The 25,577-nt window shown below is 38.0% G+C and overlaps 1 protein-coding gene across 11 annotated transcripts in view; it reads left to right on the forward strand.

The window, feature by feature from the left end:
- PKP4 (plakophilin 4) overlaps positions 1 to 25,577 on the forward strand; it is a 253,541-nt gene that overhangs the window by 174,887 nt on the left and 53,077 nt on the right. For 9 of the 11 annotated variants that reach the window (XM_057551047.1, XM_057551051.1, XM_057551050.1 and 6 more), the window contains 3 exons: positions 13,994 to 14,125; positions 14,236 to 14,426; positions 23,626 to 24,178. In XM_057551047.1, coding sequence (XP_057407030.1) covers positions 13,994 to 14,125; positions 14,236 to 14,426; positions 23,626 to 24,178 — 876 coding nt within the window. Of the gene's footprint in view, positions 1 to 11,018; positions 11,038 to 13,993; positions 14,126 to 14,235; positions 14,427 to 23,625; positions 24,179 to 25,577 lie in introns of those variants that run through there. The other 2 variants (XM_057551056.1, XM_057551049.1) reach the window with 2 other exon arrangements.

Genomic DNA, 25,577 nt, shown 5'->3' on the forward strand with positions numbered 1-25,577 from the left:
CAGTGTATGCAAAAACCTCTATATTCTCAATCCTAGCTGCACATTGGAATCACCTGGGGAGTTTTTAAAAATCCTGATATTCATACCACAACTTGGGCTGATTGAATTGGAATCTCTGGGCATGGGACTCAGTTAGCAGTAGTTTCTAAATTCTACGCCCTCCACTTCCACGCCAGGCAACCAAGTTGTGCAGTGTGCAGCCAAGGTTGAGAATCCTTGCATTAGTAGAAAGGAAGATGGTGAACTTGAAAAATACAAAGATGAGGCTGCCACCACTTGAATCGGCTAATTGATCTGAGCAAATGTAAAAGTTCTGATGTGACGTCATGTGAGGTACACGGCACTGTTCATGAAGTATTCTAACCACAAAAGTTTGACCTGAAGCTTTTAGCTCTAAATTTCTGCTTACAAGAAAAATTGAGGTTTGAGGATGTGTAAATGCCACCGTGAGAAATCCATCAAACAGATTTAGAATGTGACGCGTCCCATGAGTTTATTGCTATGGTTCCAGCAGTGAGCCAAGAAAATGAAAATGAAGGAATGGGAAATCCTTTCTAGATCGAAAGAACTTAAGTAACAATCACAAACGCAATCAGTGAACCTTATTTCAGCCTGACTAGTACAAGCCGCTGAAGAAAGACATTTCTGAGACATCAGGAAAATTCTGAATATGAACTCATTACACGGCATCATGGAATAATTGTAGCTTTGTGAAGTCCTTATTTTATAGAGCTACAAATGGAAGTATTTAGAGTTCTGATCATCTGATATGAGAGGTCTGTTTTAACATTCTCTAACAGAAGAAAGGAGAAAGATAAATGGATCGTAACAGTGTGGTATAATGTTGTAATTATGAAATCTGGGGGGTGGCTAATTATACTTTTCTCTGTTTTTATGTATGTTTGAAAAGTTTAATTTAAAAAAAATTTAAATACAAATTCTTTAAATAAAGGGTTCAAAATAGTGGGATTTAAATCGTACATCAGAGTGACGAGTTAAAGCCAGTAAGCTGTTGCCCATACTCTGAAGGCTGGTCCTAACAGAAATGAAACCAACTATGAGACAGTGACATGTGCTCCCCAGCCAGTGGGTGGTACTTAATTTGAGTTTCCACATATATGGGATTTTGTTAAAATTCTTATTAAGCAAAATCACCTGTAGCGTGCTGGGCATCAGCTTAGAACTCCACATTTATCACTCTGTGCCACCAGATAAGAATATTCGCATTTTGCTCTAGCCAACATGTATCTTTATGTCCTGAGCCAGTTATTCATGACGTATGAACACATCCCCCAGAAGCTTAAATATTGTTAGTACTTCATGTAAAAATCAAATATCCAGCTTTAGCCTTTAACATTTTATGTTTAATTCAAACATGTCAAGTAAATATTTAAATTTTCTTATTCTTTTAGTGATATGTGAAGAAATAATCTATTAACTAGCTAAAATAAAATAGAAATTGTAAAGTCTGAAATCTCCTTCTTTTCCATTACCACCTCCTCAACACAGAGCCCCACTTTCTTAGTTTACAGTTGTTACTTTGGGAAACATTAAAAAGGCTACCATCTATAACTCCACATTTCATTTTTATGCCAAAGTTAGCCTGCATTTAGCTTTATCTTGATAATTTTTACCAAAATAGATAATCCAGTAGAAAAGTACAGAAAAACCTGGTTTCACAAGACCCATTCATTTCTTTTAATGGTGAATATGTATGGAATTCTTTAGAGAAGGTTTTTTTTGGTTTCTTTTTTTTTTTTTTTAAACAGAAGAAATGTATCTCCCACTATCAAATATTTTCATTTATATATTTGGTAACATCTTTTCCCCAAAAGGAACAAAATTTGTCTTTGGAAAAATATTTGACTGCTTTTTGAGCACTTATTTTCCATAGACTACACTTTTTACATCACAGCAAGTCCCTTATTCTTTGTTCAGCTTTACTCGTTAGGAAGTGAGAGCCCTCTGGCCTTTTATGAACACCGCCTGTTAAACTCGGACACTTTGCAGATGTGATCCATTTCTTTTCATCTTTGTATTTCTAAACTTCTTGTTTTTATAGTTTTCCTTTTATAGGTATAATAGAGTATGAATTTTTTATGGTAGGTTTAATAACTGTATTTTAATTAGTACCCAGACTAAAGATACTTAATAAACAATCATCTTAATATGACTAATTGTGGAAATTCCTATTTTTTCCCCTAAAAATTAGTTTGTTTTTTTTTTTTAAGGAATTCCTTTATTTTTATTATTTATTTATTTATTTATTTATCTTTGGCTGTGTTGGGTCTTCGTTTCTGTGCAAGGGCTTTCTCTAGTTGCGGCGAGCGGGGGCCACTCTTCATCACAGTGCGCGGGCCTCTCACTATCGCGGCCTCTCTTGTTGCGGAGCACAGGCTCCAGACGCGCAGGCTTAGTAGTTGTGGCTCACGGGCCTAGTTGCTCCGCGGCATGTGGGATCTTCCCAGACCAGGGCTCGAACCCATATCCCTTGCGTTGGCAGGCAGATTCTCAACCACTGTGCCACCAGGGAAGCCCTAAAAATTAGTTTTAATCGTTTTGAATCCCTGAAGAGAATTCAGGAATTTTAAAATGTTTTTGAACAGGAGAGCTCTCTGGTGGCATACAAACCTAAAATATTTTTCAGATTTGTCATTGTAGAAATCAAAGTACTTTATACCAGTTTATACAGATACGAAGTTTGCTTATTATGAGATTCAATTCGAGTAGATGAGCTTCTACAGTGGATTTTAAGGCAGACTAGTTGATGTTTAGAGCAAGGTTTAAAGTGAACTAGAAGGTACTTCATTAATAATGGTTTCTATTTTCCAAGGCTTTTCACACAGTGTTGTCCGTATGAGTAAAAATTTTAGGGCCATTGTCTTATTAATATTTAAGAGATAGTATAAGCATGCATCAGACCCAAAAATCTAGATATATCAAGAGAACCAGACTAGAAATAGCTTCAAGAAACATGGTCTTCTGCTCGTTCTTCTAAGTCTTTACTTCCATTAAAACCCAACTTTGAAAGAATATCATATGTATGTAGTAGTTTGTAGTTGGGTCAACAAACTCCAAGTATCTGTAGTATTCTTAAGATATCAGTCAATATCCATCTCTGTCTTATGTGGATTAAAGAATGTTCTTATGCCTCGTGCTTCCATCACCCTATTTACATTTTCACTCTGAAACAGGATTTCCCAATGTTCTCATTGCCTCCAATAATAAGGTTACCTGCTGTAGAAATGAGTCTTGTGCATCAGAGAAGCTACTGAAGAGGACAAGTCTTGGGGACCATTTTCCAGGTCCCCTTCCAGAATTTGGCTGAGAGCTTTACTTCTTAGCCATTGAAGGCACTGGAATATTTCTGCAGCAGCTCTGTGGAAAATAGACTCCCTCCTGAGCCTACAGTGCTACAGGAAGTGAGAGTCCCAGGGCCAAACAGGAAGTTGAGTCCCCATAAGACTAAATTCTCTACTCATTTTTCACAGTGTTGCACCTGAGTGTGATAGCCTGACCTCAACTCATAGGCCAGAGTTGGAAGAAATGTGACATACCCAATTCCCTTAACTGTCAAAGAAAGTATCATCTGCCTTAACATTGTGTGCTATTACCATCCCAAGATCCCTGCCAAAACCCACACTACACTACCTTTTATGTAAGGGCAAACCCCTGAACGCTGTAGCCACTCAGGACAGGGAGAATCTAGCATAAGGTTGCAGCCTGCTGGTTTGTGAAAGACTAGTTACAGGGTTATACATACTAAAAATCTCCTTACTGATCCCTAGGTTCCTGTTTCAGTGGTGATTTTACACACAGTGTAGACCTCTGTCATTTCATATAACATAAACAGACACATAGATTAACAAAGCAGAGGCATTTTAAGTATTTCAAGTTATTTAAAGAAGGCTTAGACCTTTTACTGAGCATATTTTTATGCATACTTGGTATGTATTTGGGAGGTACATCACAGAAAAGATAAAATAATTCACTTTGTATTTCATCTTTTACTGTGAGCTTAATGGGATGGGTAATGTAACAGATTTTCGTAGCCCTACAACATTATTGTCCCTTACATGCTAATATTTTTTTTAGCTGCAGCCTTCTACTTTTTCTAATTAATTGCCCTTTTTTGGGTAATATTTAGGCACTCAGACGAAATGTAGCAGGCAAGAAGGACCATGGTTCCACAAATCTCCCAGTCTTAATCACAGATGGAGATTATTTCATTCCACCTTGAAGCTTATTCAAGTTCTATATTTGTAGACATTCGTTTTCTTGGAAGATGCTAATTTGATGTTTGAAAATCTCCCATAGTATATTTCTGGTGTCCCAGAAAACATGTTTGTGATTTTTTCAAAAAGATAACACATGTTCTTCAGTACACAGATTAAAGAAGTAGCATTCATATTCTGTTTGCCATTTTTACTCATAAAAATCTCTCAATTTCATGTTCTGATTGTGCTAAACAGCATGCCAACTGTTTAATTGTAGTTTACAGCATTGATCATGAAATGATGAACTCCATCCTGTAAGTCTCTGTGGGTTTCTCTGGTAAATTTGACTAGTATCTGCTTCCATTCCACAAAGCAGACATTTTTAAAAGACATTTATTTGAAAGATTGCATAAATAATGCATAATTAGTAATTGTGACACACCATACTACAATAAGGTATACTTTATTCAGTAATTAGGAAATGACCCGTTTGTATATCTGAGGTATAGTAGCTGTATGTACATACATTTATGTGGGTGTATACAATTTGTGAATTACAAGTTTTCAAAGAAACAGTAAATAATAGCAAAAACTATCTTGAAAACAATTTAATTTCCTTTTAGTGATTCAGAAGAGATTTCAGTATCTTTTTGTCTTTGCAGGTATACATTATCATTGGACTCTACTATAGAAGTAGAAAGATGACTGAAGACCTTATTCATAGTATAGAAGTTGGTTGTTTTATAGTTCATATTAAATAAACCTCTTTAACCAACTTTGTAAAACTGTAACTTTTATATTTACTGAAATATAAAGCACAAAATAGGTACCCTGTACTCTAAACCCAGTTACTTAGATCTTCAAATTAGATTTTGGGTACATGGGGATTTAATATTTTAGTGTTCTAGTTAACATCTCTGTGTCCTTTTCTATATTCTGTTTTCTGAGGCATTGCATTTAAAACTATAAGAAACATAGGCTTCCCTGATGGTCCAGTGGTTAAGACTCTGTGCTTCCACTGCAGGGGCACGGGTTCAGGGAACTGAGATCCTGCATGCCACACGGCGCAGCCAAAAAGTAAATAAATAAAAAATAAAAATATAAGAAACAGATACTAACATATCTGTTACTATATATCTGATACTATCTGATACTAACATTTAGAGGGTAGATGATCATATTACTTGGGGGTAGTTTTGTTGATTTTGTTTGTGTTTGCATTTTTTGAGATTCTAATTCTGTTAAGTTTTACTGTTAGGGTGACCAGTATGGAATAATGTATCTTACAATTTATACTTGATCTATGTAAGATTATTTATTTATTTATTTATTTTATTAAAGCATAGTTGATATACAATATTATATTATATTAGTTTTGGGTGTACAACATTGTGATTTGACATTTATATACATTAAAAATTGATCATAATAATAATAAGTCTGGTAACCATCTGTCACTGTACAGAGTTATTGGGATATTGTTGATTATATTCTCTTTTTCTTTTTAATACATCTTTATTGGAGTATAATTGCTTCACAATACTGTGTTAGTTTCTGTTGTACGACAAAGTGAATCAGCCATATGCATACATATATCCCCATATCCCCTCCCTCTTGAGCCTCCCTCCCACCCTCCCTATCCCACCCCTCTAGGTGGTCACAAAGCACTGAGCTGATCTCCCTGTGCTATGCGGCTGCTTCCCACTAGCTATCTATTTTACATTTGGTAGTGTATATATATCCATGCCACTCTCTCACTTCGCCCCAGCTTCCCCCTCCCCCACCCTGTGTCCTCAAGGCCATCCTCCACGTCTGCGTCTTTATTCCTGCCCTGCCCCTAGGTTCATCTGTGCTGTACATTATGTCCCCATGACTTATTTATTTTATAACTGGAAGTCTGTACCTCTTAAGCCCCTTCACCAGTTTTGCCAACCATCCCCCCACACCCATCCCTTGACAGCTAATTTCTTTCCCTGTGTCTATGAGTCTGTTTCTCTTTTGGTTTTTAGCGTCCACATGTAAATGAAATCATATGGTATTTGTCATTGTCTGACTTACTTCACTTAGCACGATACCCTCTAGGTCTGTCCATGTTGTGGCAAATGGCAAAATTTCATTCTTTTTTATGGCTGAGTAATATTCACACAAGGGAATACCACATCTTTAGCCATTCATCCATTGATGGACACTTAGGCTGCTTCCGTATTTGGCTATTGTAAGTGATGGTGCAGTGAACATATGAGTGCATATATCTTCTCAAATTATTGCTTCTATTATCTTCAGATAAATATCCAGAAGTGAAATTGCTGGATCATATGGTAGTTCTATTTTTAATATTTTGAGGAGCCTCCGTACTCTTTTCCATCATGGCTGCACCAGTTTACAATCCCACTAACAGTACCCAAGGGTTTTCTTTTCGCCACATCATCACCAACACTTGATTTTTGTCTTTTTGATAGTAACCATTCTGACAGGTGTGAGGTGATAGCGCATTGTGGTTTTGATTTATATTTCCGTATGATTAGTGATGTTGAGCATCTTTTCATGTGTCTGCTGATCATCTGTATGTCTTCCTTATAAAAATGTCTATTCAAGTGGGAGGGAGGGAGACGCAAGAGGGAAGAGATATGGGGACATATGTATATGTGTAACTGATTCACTTTGTTATAAAGCAAAACCTAACACACCATTGTAAAGCAATTATACTCCAATAAAGATGTTAAAAAAAAATGTCTATTCAAGTCCTCTGCCCATTTTTTAATTGAATTATTTGTTGTTTTTTGGTTTTTTTGATGTTAATTTGTATGAGTTCTTTATGATTTTGAATATTAACCCCTTAACCTATATATCATTTGCAAATATCTTCTCCCAGTCAGTGGGGTGCCTTTTCGTTTTGTTGGTGTACGAAAGCTGTTTAGTTTGAGGTAGTCTCGTTTGTTTATTTTTGCTTTTGTTATCCTTGCCTGGGGAGACAGATCCAAAAAAATATTGCTAAGACTGTTGTCAAAGAGTGTACTGCCTATGTCTTGTTCTAGGGTTTTATGGTTTCAGATCTTACATTTGAGTTGTTAATCCATTTTGATTTTATTTTTGTATGTGTTGTAAAAAAAAAAGTGACCCAGTTTCATTCTTTTGCATGTAGTTGTCCAGTTTTCCTAACACCATTTATTGAAGTGACTGCCTTTCCCCCTTGCATATTCTTGGCTTCTTTGTAGTAAATTAATTGACCATATAAGCATGGGGTTTTTTGGATTAGTTTGAGAAGGATAGGTCTTAACTTTTCTTTTTTTTTGTTTGTTTGGTAGAATTCACCTGTGAAGCCAGTCTGGGCCTGGGCTTTTGTCTGTTGGGAGTTTTTTGATTACTGATTTAATTTCATTACTAGCAATCAGTCTGCTCAGATTTTCTGTTTCTTCCTGATTCAGTCGTGAAAGATTTTGTGTTTCTAGGAATTTATCCATTTCTTCTAGGTTGGCTGATTTGTTGGCGTATAATTGTTTGGAGTAATCTCTTAAAGTCCTCTGTGGTGTCAGTTGTAACTTCTCCTGTTTCATTTTTGATTTTATTTATTTGAGTCCCCTCTCTGTTTTTCTTGATGAGTGTAGCCAAAGGTTTATCAATTTTGTTTATCTTTTCAGAGAACCAGCTTTTAGTTTCATTGATCTTTTCTATTGTTTTTTTAGTCTCTATTTTAGTTATTTCTGCTCCAATCTTTATTACTTCCTTCCTTCTGCTAACTTTGGGCTTTGTTCTTTTTCCACTTCCTTTAGGTGCAAGGTTAGATTATTTATTTCACAATTTTCTTGTTTCCTGAGGTAGTCCTGTATCACTATAAACTTCCCTCTTAAAACTGATTTTGCCTAGTCCCATAGATTTTGAAATATTGTGTTTCCACTTTGTTTGTCTCAAAGTATTTTTTTATTTCTTCTTTGATTCCTTCATTGACCCATTGGTTGTTTAGCTGCATGTTGTTTAGCCTTCAGGTGTTTGTGGTTTTGCCAGTTTTCTTCTTGTTATTGATTTCTAGTTTCATACTATTATGGTCAGAAAAGATGCTTGATGTGATTTCAGTCTTCATAAATTTATCGAGACTTGTTTTGTGGCCTAACATGTGATCCATCCTGGAGAATGTTCCATGTGCCTTAGAAAAGAATATGTATTCTGCTATTTTGGGGTGGTGGAGTTTTCTGTGTGTGTGTGTGTGTGTGTGTGTGTGTGTGTGTGTGTGTGTGTGTGTGTGTGTATACACACACATTAAGTCTATCTGGTCTAATGTGTTGTTTAAAGTCAATGTTCCCTTATTGACTGTCTGGTTGATCTGTCCATTGACGTAAGTGGGGTGTTAAAGACCCTATTATCATATTGCTGTCAGTGTTTCCCTTTATCTATTTAGGTGCTCCTGTGTTGGGTGCATAGCTGTTTACAAGTTATGTCCTTTTGTTGGATTGATGCCTTTATCATTATGTAATGCCCTTCTTTGTCTCTTGTTACAGTCTGTATTTTAAATTTTATTTTGCCTGATAGAAGTATTGCTACCCCAGCTTTCTTTTAATTTCTGTTTGCATGGAACATCTTTTTCCATTCCTTCACTTGTGTGTTTGGATCTGAAGTGAGTCTCTTGTAGGCAGCATATATATGGGTCTTGTTTTTTAATCCATTCTGCCACCCTGTGTCTTTTGATTGGAACATGTTGTCCATTTCCATTAAAAGTAATTATTGGCAGGTACATACTTATGGCCATTTTGTTAATTGTTTTCTGGCTGTTTTTGTAGTTCTTCTCTGTCCCTTCCTTCTTCTCTTGTTCTCTTCCCTTGTGATTTGATGGCTTTCTTTAGTGTAATGTTTATATTTCTTTCTCTTTATATTTTGTGTATCTGTTACAGGTTTTTGGTTTGTGGTTCCCATGAGTTTTATATATAACAGCCTATGAATATAGCAGTCTATTTTAAACTGATGGTGACTTAAGTTTGTGTACTTTCTAAAAGCACTACTTTTTTTACTCCCCTCCCTGAACATTTTATGTTTTTGAGGTCATATTTTTATTTTGTGTATCACTTAACTCATTATTTTAGATATAGATGATTTTACTACTTTTGTCCTTTAACCTTCATACTGACTTTTTACGTGGTTGGTCCACTACTTTTACTATATGTTTCCCTTTACCAGTGCTATTTTTTTCTTTCATCATTTTGTTCATTTGTTTGTTTGTTTCTAGTTATAGCCTTTTCTTTTCCATTTAAAAAAGTCCTTTTAACATTTTTTTAAGACCAGTTTAGTAATGATGAACTTCTTTAACTTTTACTTGTTTGGAACACTCTTTATCTCAATTCTGAATGATAATCTTGCTTGGTAGGGTATTCTTGGTTGTAAGTTTTCCCTTTCATTACTTTGACTATATCATGCCACTCCTCTTTATGGCCTGTAAAGTTTCTGCTGAAAAATCAGCCAATCGTCTTATGGCATATTAACCCTTGTATGTGACTTTTTGTTTTTCTCTCTTTATCTTTAACTATTGCCATTTAATTATGTCTTGGTGTGGATCTCTTTGAGTTCATCTTATTTGGGACTTTGTGCTTCCTGCACCTGGATATCTGTTTTCTTCCCCAGGTTAGGGAAGTTTCAGCCATTATTTCTTCCGATGGATTTTCTGTCCTTTTCTCTCTCTCTTCTCCTTCTACAGACCCTATAATGTGAATGTTGGATAGTTGATGTTGTTGCAGTAGTCCCTTAAACTAGCCTCATTTTTTAATATTCTTTTTCCTTTTTGCTCTTCTTATTCAGTGATTTTCACCATCCTGTCTTCCATATCATTGATATGTTCTTCTGCATCCTCTAATCTGCTGTTGATTTCCTCTAGTGTGTTTTTTACTTCAATTATTTTATTCTTCAATTCTGATTAGTTCTTTTTTATATTTTCTCTCTCTTTTTTGAAGTTCTCCCTGAGTTCATCCTAGTTTGGTGAGCATCTTTATGACCATTATTTTGAACTCTACCTGGTAAATTGTTTATCTCCATTTTGTGTAGTTCTTTTTCTGAGTTTTTGTCTTGTTTTTTTCATTTGGAAGCTATTCCTTTGTCTCCTCATTTTGTCTAACTCTCTGTGTTTGTTTCTATGCATTAGGCATATCGTCTATGTCTCCTGGTCCTGAAAAGGTGGTCTTATATAGAAAGTCCCCTGTGAGGTCCAGTATCACAATTCCTCCTGGTCACAAGAGCCAGGATATCCAGGGCTACCCCTGTGTGTGCCCTCTTGTTGTGGTTAGACCACTATTGCTACAGGCACTCTGGTAGGCTGGGCTCACCTCTTGGTCCAGCCAGCTGATAGGTTTTTCCTCAACTACTGCAGGGACACTGATGTGTGGGGCTGGTCCCCAGCTCAACTGGCTGCAAGGCCAGCCGGAACTGTTGCAGACATGCTGATATGCTGAGCTAGCTCCCTGGAGTGGGAGCCACTTTGAAGGGGTGCCAGTGCTGGCTGGGGCTACCCAGTGGCTGGGGCAGAGTGAGAACCACTTTAAAGGGGCCCACTGGGGCAGGTGGGTTGGGCAGGGCTGGTCCTCAGGAACACCTGGGGAAGGTGCACAGTGTTAGTTAGGTTGAAAAAAGAGAAACAGAAATGGCGGCTGCCAGCAACAGGTCAGCCAGGGGGAAGGAAAGTGAAAAGAAAAAAAAATGGCATCTGACAGTGTTTCCATTCCCAGAGAAAGTTCCACCAGATACCTGCCGTGTGGCACATACCTCCAAATTAGTCAGTGAATCTCCTTCTCATATGACCTCGATGCTTTTCAAGCTGTTGCTTCTGCCCTAGTACCTGGAACAGGTGAGTTTGTGTGTGAGCTCTTTATGGGCAGAGTCTTGGTTTCCCACAGCCCTCTGGCTCTTCCAAACTTAAGCCTTGCTGGTTTTCAAAGCCAGGCGTTATGGGGGCTTGTCTTCCTTGTGCAGGTCCCCTGGCCTGGGGAGCATGACGTGGGACTTGTGTCCCTCACTCCTCAGGGGTCCTCCACGGTTGTAATATCTCTCCCGTTTGTGGGTTGCTGCACTAAGTGTGTGCGTTCTGACTAGACCGTGTATCTTCCCCTCCTACCCATCTCAATGTGGACTTTTCTTTATATCCTCAGTTGTAGAAAATCTGTTCTGCTGGTCTTCAGGTCATTCTCAGACATGGTTGTTCTATCCGCAGTTGCAGTTTTGTGTATCCATAGAGGAAGTGAGCTCAGGATCCTCCTACTCTGCCATCTTGATCCCATCAAGATTATTTTAAATAGCTTCTCTTAGAAAAGAGTGTAAATGAGCACAATTGCTTGTCACCTGGTTTGTGAGAAAATGTTCCATTGGATAAAGAGACAAAATTGCTGAAGTACAGATTTTTAGCGTGTCTCTTTCTCTTTTCTTATTTAAATAATATCTCCTAATGGTTAAAAAGAGAGAGACATACACAGAAGTCTAATGGTTTTGGTTTCCATGGTGATAATTTTTCAGATTCTGACACTGCATGCCACCTAGTGTTTCCAAGCCAAGAGCTTTGATGTAATGGTATCCCAGGTTTTATCTTGTACTAAAGCTGAAGCTAGGAACTATCTAAACGTCTTTTTCTTTTTAAAAGTGGCACATTTTTCCATTATGCCAATTCTTGAAACTGCCAGATTGGTACTTCCATGTCTATAGTTTGTTGCCATTTCCTATGTGATTTTCCAGTGTTCCATTCCTGGATGAAATAAAGGTGGATTACTACCTAGCTCTGATTTCAGGTCCTCTCTTGTTTAGCTTCTCTGAGGCATTCCATTCCCTGTAAAACTCTTATAACCTAGCAAACTATGTATTTTACTTAGTCCCTAATAAAACTCCTTCAAGAATTGCTGTGTAAGAATGTTTAGACTTGTGGAAAGACAGAAGACTTACAAATGAAGCAGATTACTCTCCAGTATTATCAGCCTGATAGAGACTTAGATCATGTTTCAGTGTGTACCAGGGAATCCACATACGATCTGAAATCTGTACTGAAATTCCAAACTTAAGAATTCAGAACTGTCACAGAGCTCTGCTACCTAGAAGTGTAATGTCAAATGATAAACCTAGAGACAGGTTCATCAAAAACCTATATTAAGAATGTCAGCAAATCTTTCTGGAGGCTAGGAAACAAAACCTTGGATTGAATCTGACATCAAGTTAAAGGTTTAGAATGTGGCATCCCAGTTCTCCTGTAAACCCTATATTCACTTTCCAAACTAGCTTGATCAGCAATGCCTAAAAGTTTTACTTTGCTTTTCATAGACAAACCTTATTGAACACAATAAAGTAAAGCCCACAGCACAATGCCCGGCATGAATCAGTACTCAATAAAGAGAAGCTGCTATTCTTACTGGGAATTTGTTCGTTCAGTAAATATTTACTGAGCACCTACTGAGTGCTATGCACCTATCCTAGGCACTGAGGATACAACAGTAAACAAAGCAGACAAAAGTCCCTGCCTGCTTTGAGCTTACAGTCTAGTGGAGAGAGATGGTGATAAGTGCTATAAAGAAAGGGCAAACTGGCCTCCTGTGGTAAGTGGATACTGCTTAGATATTACTTCCTTTAGGAAATTTTTCCTAAGCTCCTTTCCCCCAGATAGTAACACAAACATGTGCATGCACGCGACACACAAACACTGAATCTTTTCTCAGCTGCATTCTTAGAGCCTGGCATGTAGTAGGGCCTTAATAAATAGTTAAAGAAAGAAAGTCAGAAAGGAAAGACTAATTTCAATCCTTAGGATTGTGTGTTAAACTCAGAATGTGATGCAGATTCAATTTAAATCTGTAAAGTGAGAGTGAAGTGGCATTCCTGAAAAAAAATGTTTGTTAGCAACATGAGGGTTAAACTTGAGGAAAGAAAGACTTGTCATGAAGATAATCAGAATATGGGCAAATATATTTTGAAGAACCTAGAGGAAAGAGAACATATTTGATTAGAATTGGGAAAAGGCAGTATAAGCTACACCACCTAAATTTACAGCGTAAAAAAGAGGTTGGAATAGGGAAGAAGATAAATTGTTTTGTTTTGTTTTTTAAGTTCAAGATGGCAAAATGATACAGATGAAAATAAAACAAGATAATGGGCGAGACAGATTTGAGTAAAGAAAACAGTAATGACGTTCGATTTGTCTATATTCATTTGGTAAAGGCTAAAAGAATAAAATAAGCAAATGGATAAGAAATTAAAATTTCCATTGTTGGCAATTCTGAAAACTCTGCGCGGAGTTCCTTTGATTTTAGATGATAGGAAATATGACATAAAAAGCTAGCCCTACCTTCAGAGGTTTCATCACCAAGCTCAATAATGTGAACATCATGCAAGTTTTCATTTCAATAGTTTGAGATATAGAGGATCTTTTTTTACACAGTCACCCTTCTCACTCCATCTGTTAATCCTCTTGGAGGAACTCACCCTGAGAGGTGAGTTTTCCAAGGGGTAACAAGGTCAGTTTTCAGATTTTAATTTAATGTAGTATGTAAGTTAATTTGTGGCTCGTAATCAGGATGAAAAACATTCATGACATTTAGCAAAATATATTAATAAACTGAGTAAATGGAACACTTTCATATAGAAAAGAGTCAAAATGACTGTGCAATTTAAGGTGAAAGTAGTCTTGTATTAACTTGTATGAAGTCTTGAGTTAATAGTCTTGTATTAAGATTATAGGACATTACTGACAAACAGCTGAACCCTTTTTTTAGCAAGTTTTTATGTATTGTTTTCATTGAGTTTAGCTGATTAAACTTATCTTCTTCCAGGTGTGCCAAATACTGGTGTAAACAAACCTAGAGCTTCTGACGCTGTCCATCCCAGTAACTGTCTCATCAGGACAGAGCCAGAGCAAGGAACCCTCTACTCACCAGAACAGACATCTCTCCATGAAAGTGAGGGTCTGTTGTATCACCTTTTAAGTATTAGATTTGCTTTTAATATTTCCATTTTGAAAATGAGCACCAGAAGGGTAAAATGAAGATATATTCTGCTGGTTTCATTCCTTCAGGATCATTGGGTAACTCAAGAAGTTCAACACAAATGAATTCTTATTCCGACAGTGGATACCAGGAAGCAGGGAGTTTCCACAACAGCCAGAACTTGAGTAAGGCAGATAATAGGCCACAACATTCATTCATAGGATCAGCTAATAACCACCTGGTGAGGAATTCAAGAGCCGAAGGACAAACGCTGGTTCAGGTAAGCCAAATACATCTCCATCCTTTTTTTAAAAATGGACTCATTTGACACTATGAGTCCGTGATGTGAATGAAATTTTAGGCTTGAAATCTAAAAATGCATTAGTTCCTATTAATGAATTCTGATAAATTCTAGACATTGGAGAGTAATTTTTCTGTAAGCAGCAAGTTTGGCATGAGGGGAGTAGTCCGCGGAGAGTGTGAGAGGATTGGGTGGAATGTTCTAGTCCCTGAGGGGTTATGAGTTCCTAAAAATACTAGAGCTAAAATATGCTGTAAAGAGTTCTAGAGGGCAAAGCACTATTCCCACACCTGCACAAAATGGGACTGGCCCATTCTAACCAAAGTTTTTGCCTTCATCATTGGAATTGTTCTCTGAGAACGTATTTTTTTGCTTTGCTAGAATATAGATATTCCTGCCTATAGAGAGCTACTGTATAGAAGCATAACTATTCTGTTAAGGTTTTCTTACTTGAAAGTCAAAAATAATAATGCATATGTATTTATAAAAACTCCTTAACTTCTCACTCACTGCCACTTTATTCACCTCAGTCCACCAGCATATGCCAGAATTAATAAAAGTAATAGGAGTCCCGAGTGGCAATAACTAGTGAGGATCTCTCTGTCCAAGTACCCCCGTGATTTCTCTGGAGCTGAAAAATGGCAAGATGATCAAAGAAGCCAGGCAAACCCTGAGCTTCTCTTAATGCAATACAGGAAGCCCTGAAGGTACACACAGCAGTGGGCCAACATTTGCAATGCCAAAGGAGAAACACAAAACGACTTTGGCTCAACAATTTAAGGGAAACTTTTAAGTATTAAGAAACATTTCTGTATTAAAACAAACACAAATATGGTACATGAATTTTTAAGGTAAGACAGGAAATCTTGTGCCCATAGCAAACTACTTCCAGCTGCAGACCCCTCTCCCCCAGCTGCATTGCTCAGATGATACATTTACTCCTGTGCTGTTAGGGATGCTCTCATGAAACACTCTGGGAAACTTTGGACTAAATGCTTACAGGAGTTCATCTGCTTAGGTGAATTTCTATGTTGGCAGGTCTAAAGTCACACTTACGAATAATTAATTACACAGATTGTCTATTTTGCCCCTATGGCCATGATACCTTTTTAATTAATTAATTTTTTTTTAACTTACAGTAAATTAATTTTGTTCCTAGAGATTGCAAGACAGTCTTTAAAACTGAACTTGCATGTATTCTGGGGAACACAATTTCTAGATATCTGGGCCAAGTGTCATCCCATTTTGATAGTAAACAGCTTATATGTGGGATTTTGAAAATTATCTTTAGCACTATTAGTAAACCCCAAGTACAGATTTTAATTTTCCAACTGCCTACTAATTTTTTTGTTTTGTTTTGTTTTGTTTTTTCTTTTTTAGCATCTTTTTTTGAGTATAATTGCTTTACAATGTTGTGTTAGTTTCTGCTGTATAACAAAGTGAATCAGCTATATGTATACACATATCCCCATATCCCCTCCCTCTTGCATCTCCCTCCCACCCTCCTCATCCCACCCCTCTAGGTGGTCACAAAGCACCGAGTTGATCTCCCTGTGCAGTGTGGCTGCTTCCCATTAGCTATCTGTTTCACATTTCGTAGTGTATATATGTCAATGCTACTCTCTCACTTCATCCCAGCTTACCCTTCCCCCTCCCCGTGTCCTCAAGTCCATTCTCTACTTCTGTGTCTTTATTCCTGTCCTGCCCCTAGGTTCATCGGAACCTTTTTTTTTTTTTTTAGATTCCATGTATATGTGTTAGCATATGGTATTTGTTTTTCTCTTTCTGACTTACTTCACTCTCTATGACAGACTCTAGGTCCATCCATCTCACTACAAATAACACAATTTCATTTCTTTATATGGATGAGTAATATTCCCTTGTATATATGTGCCACATCTTCTTTATCCATTCATCTGTCGATGGACACTTAGGTTGCTTCCATGTCCCGGCTATTGTAAATAGTGCTGCAGTGAACATTGTGGTACATGTCTCTTTTTGAATTATGGTTTTCTCAGGGTACATGCCCAGTAGTGGGATTGCTGGTATATGGTATGGTATGGTAGTTCTATTTTTAGTTTTTTAAGGAACCTCCATACTGTTCTCCATAGTGGCTGTATCAATTTACATTCCCACCAGCAGTGCAAGAGGGTTCCCTTTTCTCCACACCCTCTCCAGCATTTATTGTCTGTAGATATTTTGATGATGGCCATTCTGACCGATGTGAGGTGATACTTCATTGTAGTTTTGATTTGTATTTCTCTAATGATTACTGATGTTGAGCATCCTTTCATGTGTTTGTTGGCAATCTATATATCTTCTTTGGAGAAATGTCTGTGTAGGTCTTCTGCCCATTTTTGGATTGGGTTGTTTGTTTTTTTGATATTGAGCTGCATGAGCTGCTTGTATATTTGGGTGGTTAATCCTTTGTCAGTTGCTTCATTTGCAAATATTTTCTCCCATTCTGAGGGTTGTCTTTTTGTCTTATTTATGGTTTCCTTTGCTGTGCAAAAGCTGTGAAGTTTCATTAGGTCCCATTTGTTTATTTTTGTTTTTATTTCCATTTATCTAGGAGGTGGGTCAAAAAGGATCTTGCTGTGACTTATGTCAAAGAGTCTACTGCTTATGTTTTCCTCTAAGAGTTTTATAATGTCTGGCCTTACATTTAGGTCTTTAATCCATTTTGAGTTTATTTTTGTATACGATGTTAAGGAGGGTGCTAATTACATTCTTTTACATGTAGCTGTCCAGTTTTCCCAGCACCACTTATTGAAGAGGCTGTCTTTTCTCCATTTTATATTCTTGTCTCCTTTATCAAAGATAAGGTGACCATATGTGCATGGGTTTATCTCTGGGCTTTCTATCCTGTTCCATTGATCTGTACTTGTGTTTTGGGCCAGTACCATACTGTCCTGATTACTGTTGCTTTGTAGTATAGACTGAAGTCAGGGAGCCTGATTCCTTCAGCTCCGTTTTTCTTTCTCAAGAGTGCTTTGGCTATTCGGGGTCCTTTGTGTTTCCATACAAATTGTGAAATTTTTTGTTCTAGTTCTGTGAAAAATGCCATTGGTAGTTTGATAGGGATTGCATTGAATCTGTAGATTGCTTTGCGTAGTATAGTCATTTTCACAATGTTGATTCTTCCAATCCAGGAACATGGTATATCTCTCCATCTGTTTGTATCATCCTTAATTTCTTTCATCAGTGTCTTATAGTTTTCTGCATACAGAAAACTTTTGCATTCCTTGTGGGCCTCAATTAAGTGTCCACAGTTCTCTTCTCCTTTCTCAATGATGCACGCATCGTGCACCTTCTTGGTCTCCAGGCAGGAACAGCAGGGCTTCAGAGGCTTCTTCTCCTGGGACTCAGATGGGGCAGGGCTTGCGGCCGCCAGACCCGGCATTTTTCGCGCCAAAAGCAGCAACTAGCACAGACACCCTAAACTCTCCAGCCTCCACAAACGCCGCCGATTAGCCCGCAATCTTTTGTCTCCTTAGGTAGGTTTATTCCTAGGTGTATTATTCTTTTCGTTGCAGTGGTAAATGGGAGTGTTTCCTTAATTTCACTTTCAGATTTTTCATCATTCGTGTATAGGAATGCAAGAGATTTCTGTGCATTAATTTTGTATCCTGCTACTTTACCACATTCATTGATTAGCTCTAATAGTTTTCTGGTAGCATCTTTAGGATTCTGTATGTATAGTATCATGTCATCTGCAAACAGTGACAGCTTTACTTTTTCTTCTCCGATTTGGATTCCTTTTATTTTTTTCTTCTCTGATTGCTGTGGCTAAAACTTCCAAAACTATGTTGAATAATACTGGTGAGAGTGGCATCCTTGTCTTGTTCCTGATTTTAGAGGAAATGGTTTCAGTTTTTCACCATTGAGGACAATGTTGGCTGTGGGTTTGTCATATATGGCCTTTATTTGTTGAGGTAAGTTCCCTCTATGCCTACTTTCTGGAGAGTTTTTATCATAAATGGGTGTTGAATTTTGTCGAAAGCTTTTTCGGCATCTATTGAGATTATCATATGATTTTTATCCTGCAGTTTGTTAATATGGTGTATCACATTGATTGATTTGCATATATTGAAGAATCCTTGCATTCCTGGGATAAACCCCACTTGATCATGGTGTATGATCATTTTAATGTGCTGTTGGATTCTGTTTGTTAGTATTTTTGTTGAGGATTTTTGTATCTATGTTCATCAGTGATATTGGTCTGTAGTTTTCCTTTTTTGTGACGTCTTTGTCTGGTTTTGGTATCAGGATAATGATGGCCTTGTAGAATGAGTTTGGGAGTATTCCTCCCTCTGCTATATTCTGGAAGAGTTTGAGAAGGATAGGTGTTAGCTCTTCTCTAAATGTTTGATAGAATTCACCTGTGAAGCCATCTGGTCCTGGGCTTTTGTTTGTTGGAAGATTTTTAATCACAGTTTCAATTTCAGTGCTTGTGATTGGTCTGTTTATATTTTCTGTTTCTTCCTGGTTCAGCCTCAGAAGGTTGTGCTTTTCTAAGAATTTGTCCATTTCTTCCAGGTGGTCCATTTTATTGGCACATAGTTGCTTGTAGTAATCTCTCATGATCCTTTGTATTTCTGCAGTGTCAGTTGTTACTTCTCCTTTTTCATTTCTAATTCTGTTGATTTGAGTCTTCTCCCTTTCTTTCTTGATGAATCTGGCTTATGGTTTATCAATTTTGTTTATCTTCTCAAAGAACAAACTTTTAGTTTTATTGATCTTTGCTATTTTTTCCTTCATTTCTTTTTCATCTATTTCTGATCTGATCTTTATGATTTCTTTCATTATGCTAACTTTGGGGGTGTTTCTGTTCTTCTTTCTCTAATTGCTTTAGGTGTAAGGTTAGGTTGTTTACTTGAGATTTTTCTTGTTTCTTGAGGTAGGACTGTATCGCTATAAACTTCCCTCTTAGAATTCCATTTGCTTCATCCCATAGGTTTTGGGTTGTCGTGTTTTCATTGTCATTTGTCTCTAGGTATCTTTTGATTTCCTCTTTGATTTCTTCAGTGATCTCTTGGTTATTTAGTAGCATAGCGTTTAGCCTCCATGTGTTTGTATTTTTTACAGTTTTTTTCCTGTAAATGATATCTAGTCTCATAGCATTGTGGTCAGAAAAGATACTTAATATGATTTCAATTTTCTTAAATTTACCAAGGCTTGATTTGTGACCCAAGATATGATCTATCCTGGAGAATGTGCCATGAGCACTTGAGAGGAAAGTGTATTCTGTTGTTTTTGGACGGAATGTCCTATAAATATCAATTAAGTCCATCTTGTTTAATGTGTCATTTAAAGCTTGTGTTTCCTTATTTAATTTCATTTTGGATGCTCTGTCCATTGTTGAAAGTGGGGTGTTAAAGTCCCCTACTATTATTGTGTTTCTGTCACTTTCCCCTTTTATGGCTGTTAGCAGTTGCCTTATGTATTGAGGTGCTCCTATTTTGGGTGCATAAATATTTACAATTGTTATATCTTCTTCTTGGATTGATCTCTTGATCATTATATAGTGTCTTTCTTTGTCTCTTGTAATAATCTTTATTTTAAAGTCTATTTTGTCTGATATGAGAATTGCTACTCCAGCTTTCTTTTGATTTCCATTTGCATGGAATATCTTTTTCCATCCCCTCACTTTCAGTCTGTATGTGTCCCTAGGTCTGAATGGGTCTCTTGTAGACAGCATCTATATGGGTCTTGTTTTTGTATCCATTCAGCCAGTCTATGTCTTTTGTTTGGAGCATTTAATCCATTTACATTTAAGGTAATTATCGATATGTATGTTCCTATTACCATTTTTTAATTGTTTTGGGTTTGCTGTTGTAGGTCTTTTCCTTCTCTTGTGTTTCCTGCCTAGAGAAGCTCCTTTAGCATTTGTTGTAAAGCTGGTTTGGTGGTGCTGAATTGTCTTAGCTTTTGCTTGTTTGTATAGTTTTTAATTTCTCCATCGAATCTGAATGAGTTTGTTGCTGGGTAGAGTAATCTTGGTTGTAGGTTTTTCCCTTTCATCACTTTAAATATGTCCTACCACTCCCTTCTGGCTTGCAGAGCTTCTGCTGAAAGATCAGCTGTTAATCTTATGGGGATTCCTTTGTATGTTATTTGTTGATTTTCCCCTGCTGCTTTTAATATTTTTTCTTTGCATTTAATTTTTGATAGTTTGATTATTATGTGTCTCGGCGTGTTTCTCCTTGGATTATCCTGTGTGGGACTCCCTGCACTTCCTGGACTTGATTGACTATTTCCTTTCCCATGTTAGGGAAGTTTTCAACTATAATCCCTTCAAATATTTTCTCAGACCCTTTCTTTTTCTCTTCTTCTTCTGAGACCCCTATAATTCGAATGTTGGTGCATTTAATGTTGTCCCAGAGGTCTCTGAGACTGTCCTCAATTCTTTTCATTGTTTTTTCTTTATTCTGCTCTGCAGTAGTTATTTCCACTATTGTTATCTTCCAGGTCACTTATCCATTCTTCTGCCTCAGTTATTCTGCTATCGATTCCTTCTAGAGAATTTTTAATTTCATTTATTGTGTTGTTCATCATTTTTTGTTTGCTCTTTAGTTCTTCTAGGTCCTTGTTAAACGTTTCTTGTATTTTCTCCATTCTGTTTCCAAGATTTTGGATCATCTTTACTATCATTACTCTGAATTCATTTTCAGGTAGACTGCCTATTTTCTCCTCATTTGTTTGGTCTGTTTGGTTTTTACCTTACTCATTCATCTCCTGCATATTTCTCTGTCTTCTCATTTTGCTTAACTTACTGTGTTTGGGATCACCTTTTCGCTGGCTGCAGGTTCGTAGTTCCCATTGTTTTTGGTGTCTGCCCCCAGTAGGTGAGGTTGGTTCAGTGGCTTGTGTAGGTTTCCTGGTGGAGGGGATTTGTGCCTGTGTTCTGGTGGATGAGGCTGGATCTTGTCTTTCTGGTGGGCAGGCCACGTCCTGTGGTGTGTTTTGGGGTGTCTGTGACCTTAGTATGATTCTAGGCAGCCTCTCTGCTAATGGGTGGGGTTGTGTTCCTGTCTTGCTAGTCGTTTGGCATGGGGCATCCAGCACTGGAGCTTGCTCTCTGTTGGATGGAGCTGGGTCCTAGCATTGAGACAGTGATCTCTGGCAGAGCTCTTGCCGATTGATATTATGTGGGCCGGGAGGTCTCTGGTGGTCCAGTGTCCTGAACTTGGCTCTCCCACCTCAGAGGCTCAGGCCTGACACCAGGCCGGAGCACCAAGACCTTGTCAGCCACACGGCTCAGAAGAAAAGGGAGAGATAAATAAAGAAAAAAAATAATTAATAATAGAAAATAATTCAAATTAGAAAAATAAAATGTAATTTGAAAAAAACAAAGATAGCAACCAAACCAGTAAACGAATCCACCAATGATAACAAGCACTAAAAACTATACTAAGATAAATGTAAAAATCAGAAACAAGTCAGTAGCAGACAGCAAACCCCAAGTCTACAGTTGCACCCAAAGTCCACCGCCTCAATTTTGGGTTGACTCATTGTCTCTTCAGGTATTCCACAGGTGCAGGGTACCTCAAGTTGACTGTGGGGATTTTATCCACTGCTCCTGAGGCTGCACAGAGAAATTTCCCTTTCTCCTCTTTGTTCGCACAGCTCCTGGGTTTCAGCTTTGGTTTTGGCCCCATCTCTGCATGTAGGTCACCCTCCGGCTTCTGTTCCCACCCAGACAGGACGGGGTTAAAGCAGCGGCTGATTAGGGGACTCTGGCTCACTCATGCGGGGGGATGGAGAGGTACGGTAGTTATAATTGGAATGCAGGGCCAGCCTGCGTTGGCAGAGGCCGGCATGACTTTGTGACAGCCTGAGGTGCACTGTGTGTTCTCCTGCCTACTAATTTTTAAACTCCCTCTTTCTTGCCTTATTGTTTATTTGCAGTCCCCTTCCCTCCCCAGATCTTCTCCTTTCCATGGCTGTTGCCTTCCCGGAATTGTTGAGTTTGAGCACCCAAGTGGTCTCAGAGCAGGTGTTTCAGCCAGCCAACTGCTTATGACATGTGGAGACAAAACATATTTCTTCTTATGGCGTCTAAGAGTATACAAAGTCTGTGACTCATCCCTTTTTCTTCCTTTATTGCCCCAACTAAAAGTTAAAGGGGGTTGATGACAACTGTACTCTAGTAGTCACTAAGGAGATACAGAAAAAGCTTGGTCCTGAGCTTATAACCCAGTGCCCCAGTCCAGCCACCATTCTTCTTCATTGTTGTCCTGCATTAAGAAAGGGATCTGAGACTCAGTGTTAGCAGAAGTCTGTGGATTCATAGAAGGACTAGCCGTGGCAGAAATGTTCTTCATTTCCCAGTCTGGTCATTTGCAGCTGGCCAGAACTCAGCAGAGATTTTGAGCATTCCTCCTGCTGGAACAGATTAAGGGTACCTTTATTTGCATCTCTTTTGATTCACCAGCTTAAGACAAGAGCTTATAAATCAAAGGAGGTAGAAAGAAATGGCTGAAATCACTAGCAGCCACACTTAAGCTAAAAGAAAAGATAGATTTGGCTAAAGCACTAATGCAGCACTCACAGAGGAGAGCTGAGAGCACAGGCCCTATCCAAACGTTCAATTATTCCACTTTGAAAGAACCTTCCTTTTGTTCATGGGGCCAACCCATAAAGACAGTTATAAAGGCAGTTATGGATACTGCTCTAGCTTTATCTAGATTAACATATTGAAAAGGTTTTGTTTTGTTTTGTTTGTTTTGTTTTTGTTTTACACAAATGGGTTACCTTAGCCAAACTTTGACTCGCAGGGTACAAAATAAGTACACTGCTCCAGTGACCCTTCACACTTGCAATACAGCATATTATGTGTTGTGGAAAATGTGTAGGCAGAGGGTAAAATAATGTAAAGACAAAAGAAAAAAGAATATTAAATGTCTTTAGATCTCTCCTTACTGGTTGGTTTTAGTATCCTGAAGGGGAAAGTTGGAGATTAAACCACCACCACCAAAAAAAAAAAAGTAGAACAAGAAAACAGAATAAGGAAAAATTAAGATCCAGCTCTACAGCAAAAAAAGGAAAAGAAACGTAGGTGCCTAAAAGAAATAGTGAATTCACATTCTATAGTGAGCTATGTACATTTTTTTCTGTAATGACAATGGACACACAACCCTGGATAAACCATTCTCTTTTCTCCCCCTTTCATCAGCCATCAGTAGCCAATCGGGCCATGAGAAGAGTTAGTTCAGTTCCATCTAGAGCACAGTCTCCTTCTTATGTTATCAGCACAGGCGTGTCTCCTTCAAGGGGGTCACTGAGAACTTCTCTTGGTAGTGGATTCGGCTCTCCATCAGTGACCGACTCCCGACCACTGAACCCCAGTGCATACTCCTCCACCACATTACCTGCTCAGCGGGCAGCCTCTCCGTACTCTGCACAGAGACCCGCCTCCCCATCAGCTGTACGTCGGATTGGGTCGGTCACCTCCCGGCAGACCTCCAATCCCAACGGACCAACCCCTCAGTACCAAACAACCACCAGAGTGGGGTCCCCACTGACCCTGACGGATGCACAGACTCGAGTAGCTTCCCCATCCCAAGGCCAGGTGGGGTCATTATCCCCCAAACGCTCAGGGATGACCGCCGTACCACAGCATCTGGGACCTTCACTGCAAAGGACTGTTCATGACATGGAACAATTCGGACAGCAGCAGTATGACATTTACGAGAGGATGGTTCCACCTCGGCCAGACAGCCTGACAGGTGAGTACAAGGTGACAGCCCTACACAAAGCCCAGCAGGAAAGTCTTCCATGTAACCGTTGCTGAAACAGAGCATGTAACGTGGAAAAGGCTTATATTTTTATCTTAAAATTCATACTGCAGACTTCAGGCTGACTTGTCTTTCAGGCTCTGTAATTTTTAATGCGTCAAATTATACACATTTATATCACCAAACCTCTTTTGCAATGAATACATTTCCCCCATCCCTCACAATATCAGGATATAAGAGGTACTTTTTTGCCTTTTAGAAGAATTGGTTGGAATTCTTAACTGTTTGTTGAGGTTTTTCACAGTGAAATAATTTTCACTAGCTAGACCTACCCATACTCAAAACCCTAAGATATGTTGAAAGGTGGTATCAGAATGTCTGCTCAAATTGTTTTTTTTAAAGAAATGCCCTAATAGTGTAGACTAGAATATGGATTTCCTCACTTACTGCCTTGATTTTTAGCATCCTGATGGGAAATGCACAAATTTCTTATGAATTACCTTCAAATGCCACTTGTATTAAATCAGAAAGGCACCAACCAGGTCACTGGTAGTCCAGCTGTTTCCTTCAGGGTTTTTTCATGGCGGGTATCCTTCATGATGTATAGACTTGTTCTTTTGATTAAAATGAATTCATCTTTAACTAGTGTTCTAAATTATATTTTAAAAGTAACATGTACATAATGGTAAAAAAAATTCAAACTATGCAGGGAAATATGAACTGAGAAGTGAAAGTCTCAGCCTTCTCTTTACCCTCACCCGGTCCCACTCACCAGTTTATGTATCTTCCAGAATGTTTGATTACATATATGAGTATATACATTACATACAAATGTGCACACATTGTGTTGTTTTTTTTTAATGCTGTTGGAATTCTATTATATATATATCTTCTATACCTTGTTCATTTTTTAACATGTCTGAAAGTTCTACTTCATTCTCTCAAGGGATGCCTAGGACCCTATTTTATAGATGTATTATAATTTAATCACTTTGCTGTTAATGGACATTTAGGTTTTCTCATTTTTAGCTGTTAGAGACAATGATGCAATATATATTATTCTTCCTGCATATTTGCACATAGGTACTAAGATAACTGTGGGATCCATTTCTTGAAGTAGAATTTCTGGATCAAAATATGTGTGTATATTTTCTTAATGAAATACTGTCAAATTGCCCCCAGGAAGGTTTTATAGATTTCTATTTACTCCAGTAGTTTGAGCACGTGTTCCCTACACCTTCACTAGCACTGCATGTTGTCAAAGAGTTTCATCTTTGCCAGTCTGGCAATTAAAAAGCTGTACCTCATTGTTTTAAGTGGCCTGTGTTGAGGAATGACTGAGGTTGATGATTTCATATGTTTATCAGCCATTTTATTGCTTTTCTGCAAA

The sequence above is a fragment of the Balaenoptera acutorostrata genome, chromosome 8 (genome assembly GCF_949987535.1).
Source record: "Balaenoptera acutorostrata chromosome 8, mBalAcu1.1, whole genome shotgun sequence".
NCBI classification, from domain to species: domain Eukaryota; kingdom Metazoa; phylum Chordata; class Mammalia; order Artiodactyla; family Balaenopteridae; genus Balaenoptera; species Balaenoptera acutorostrata.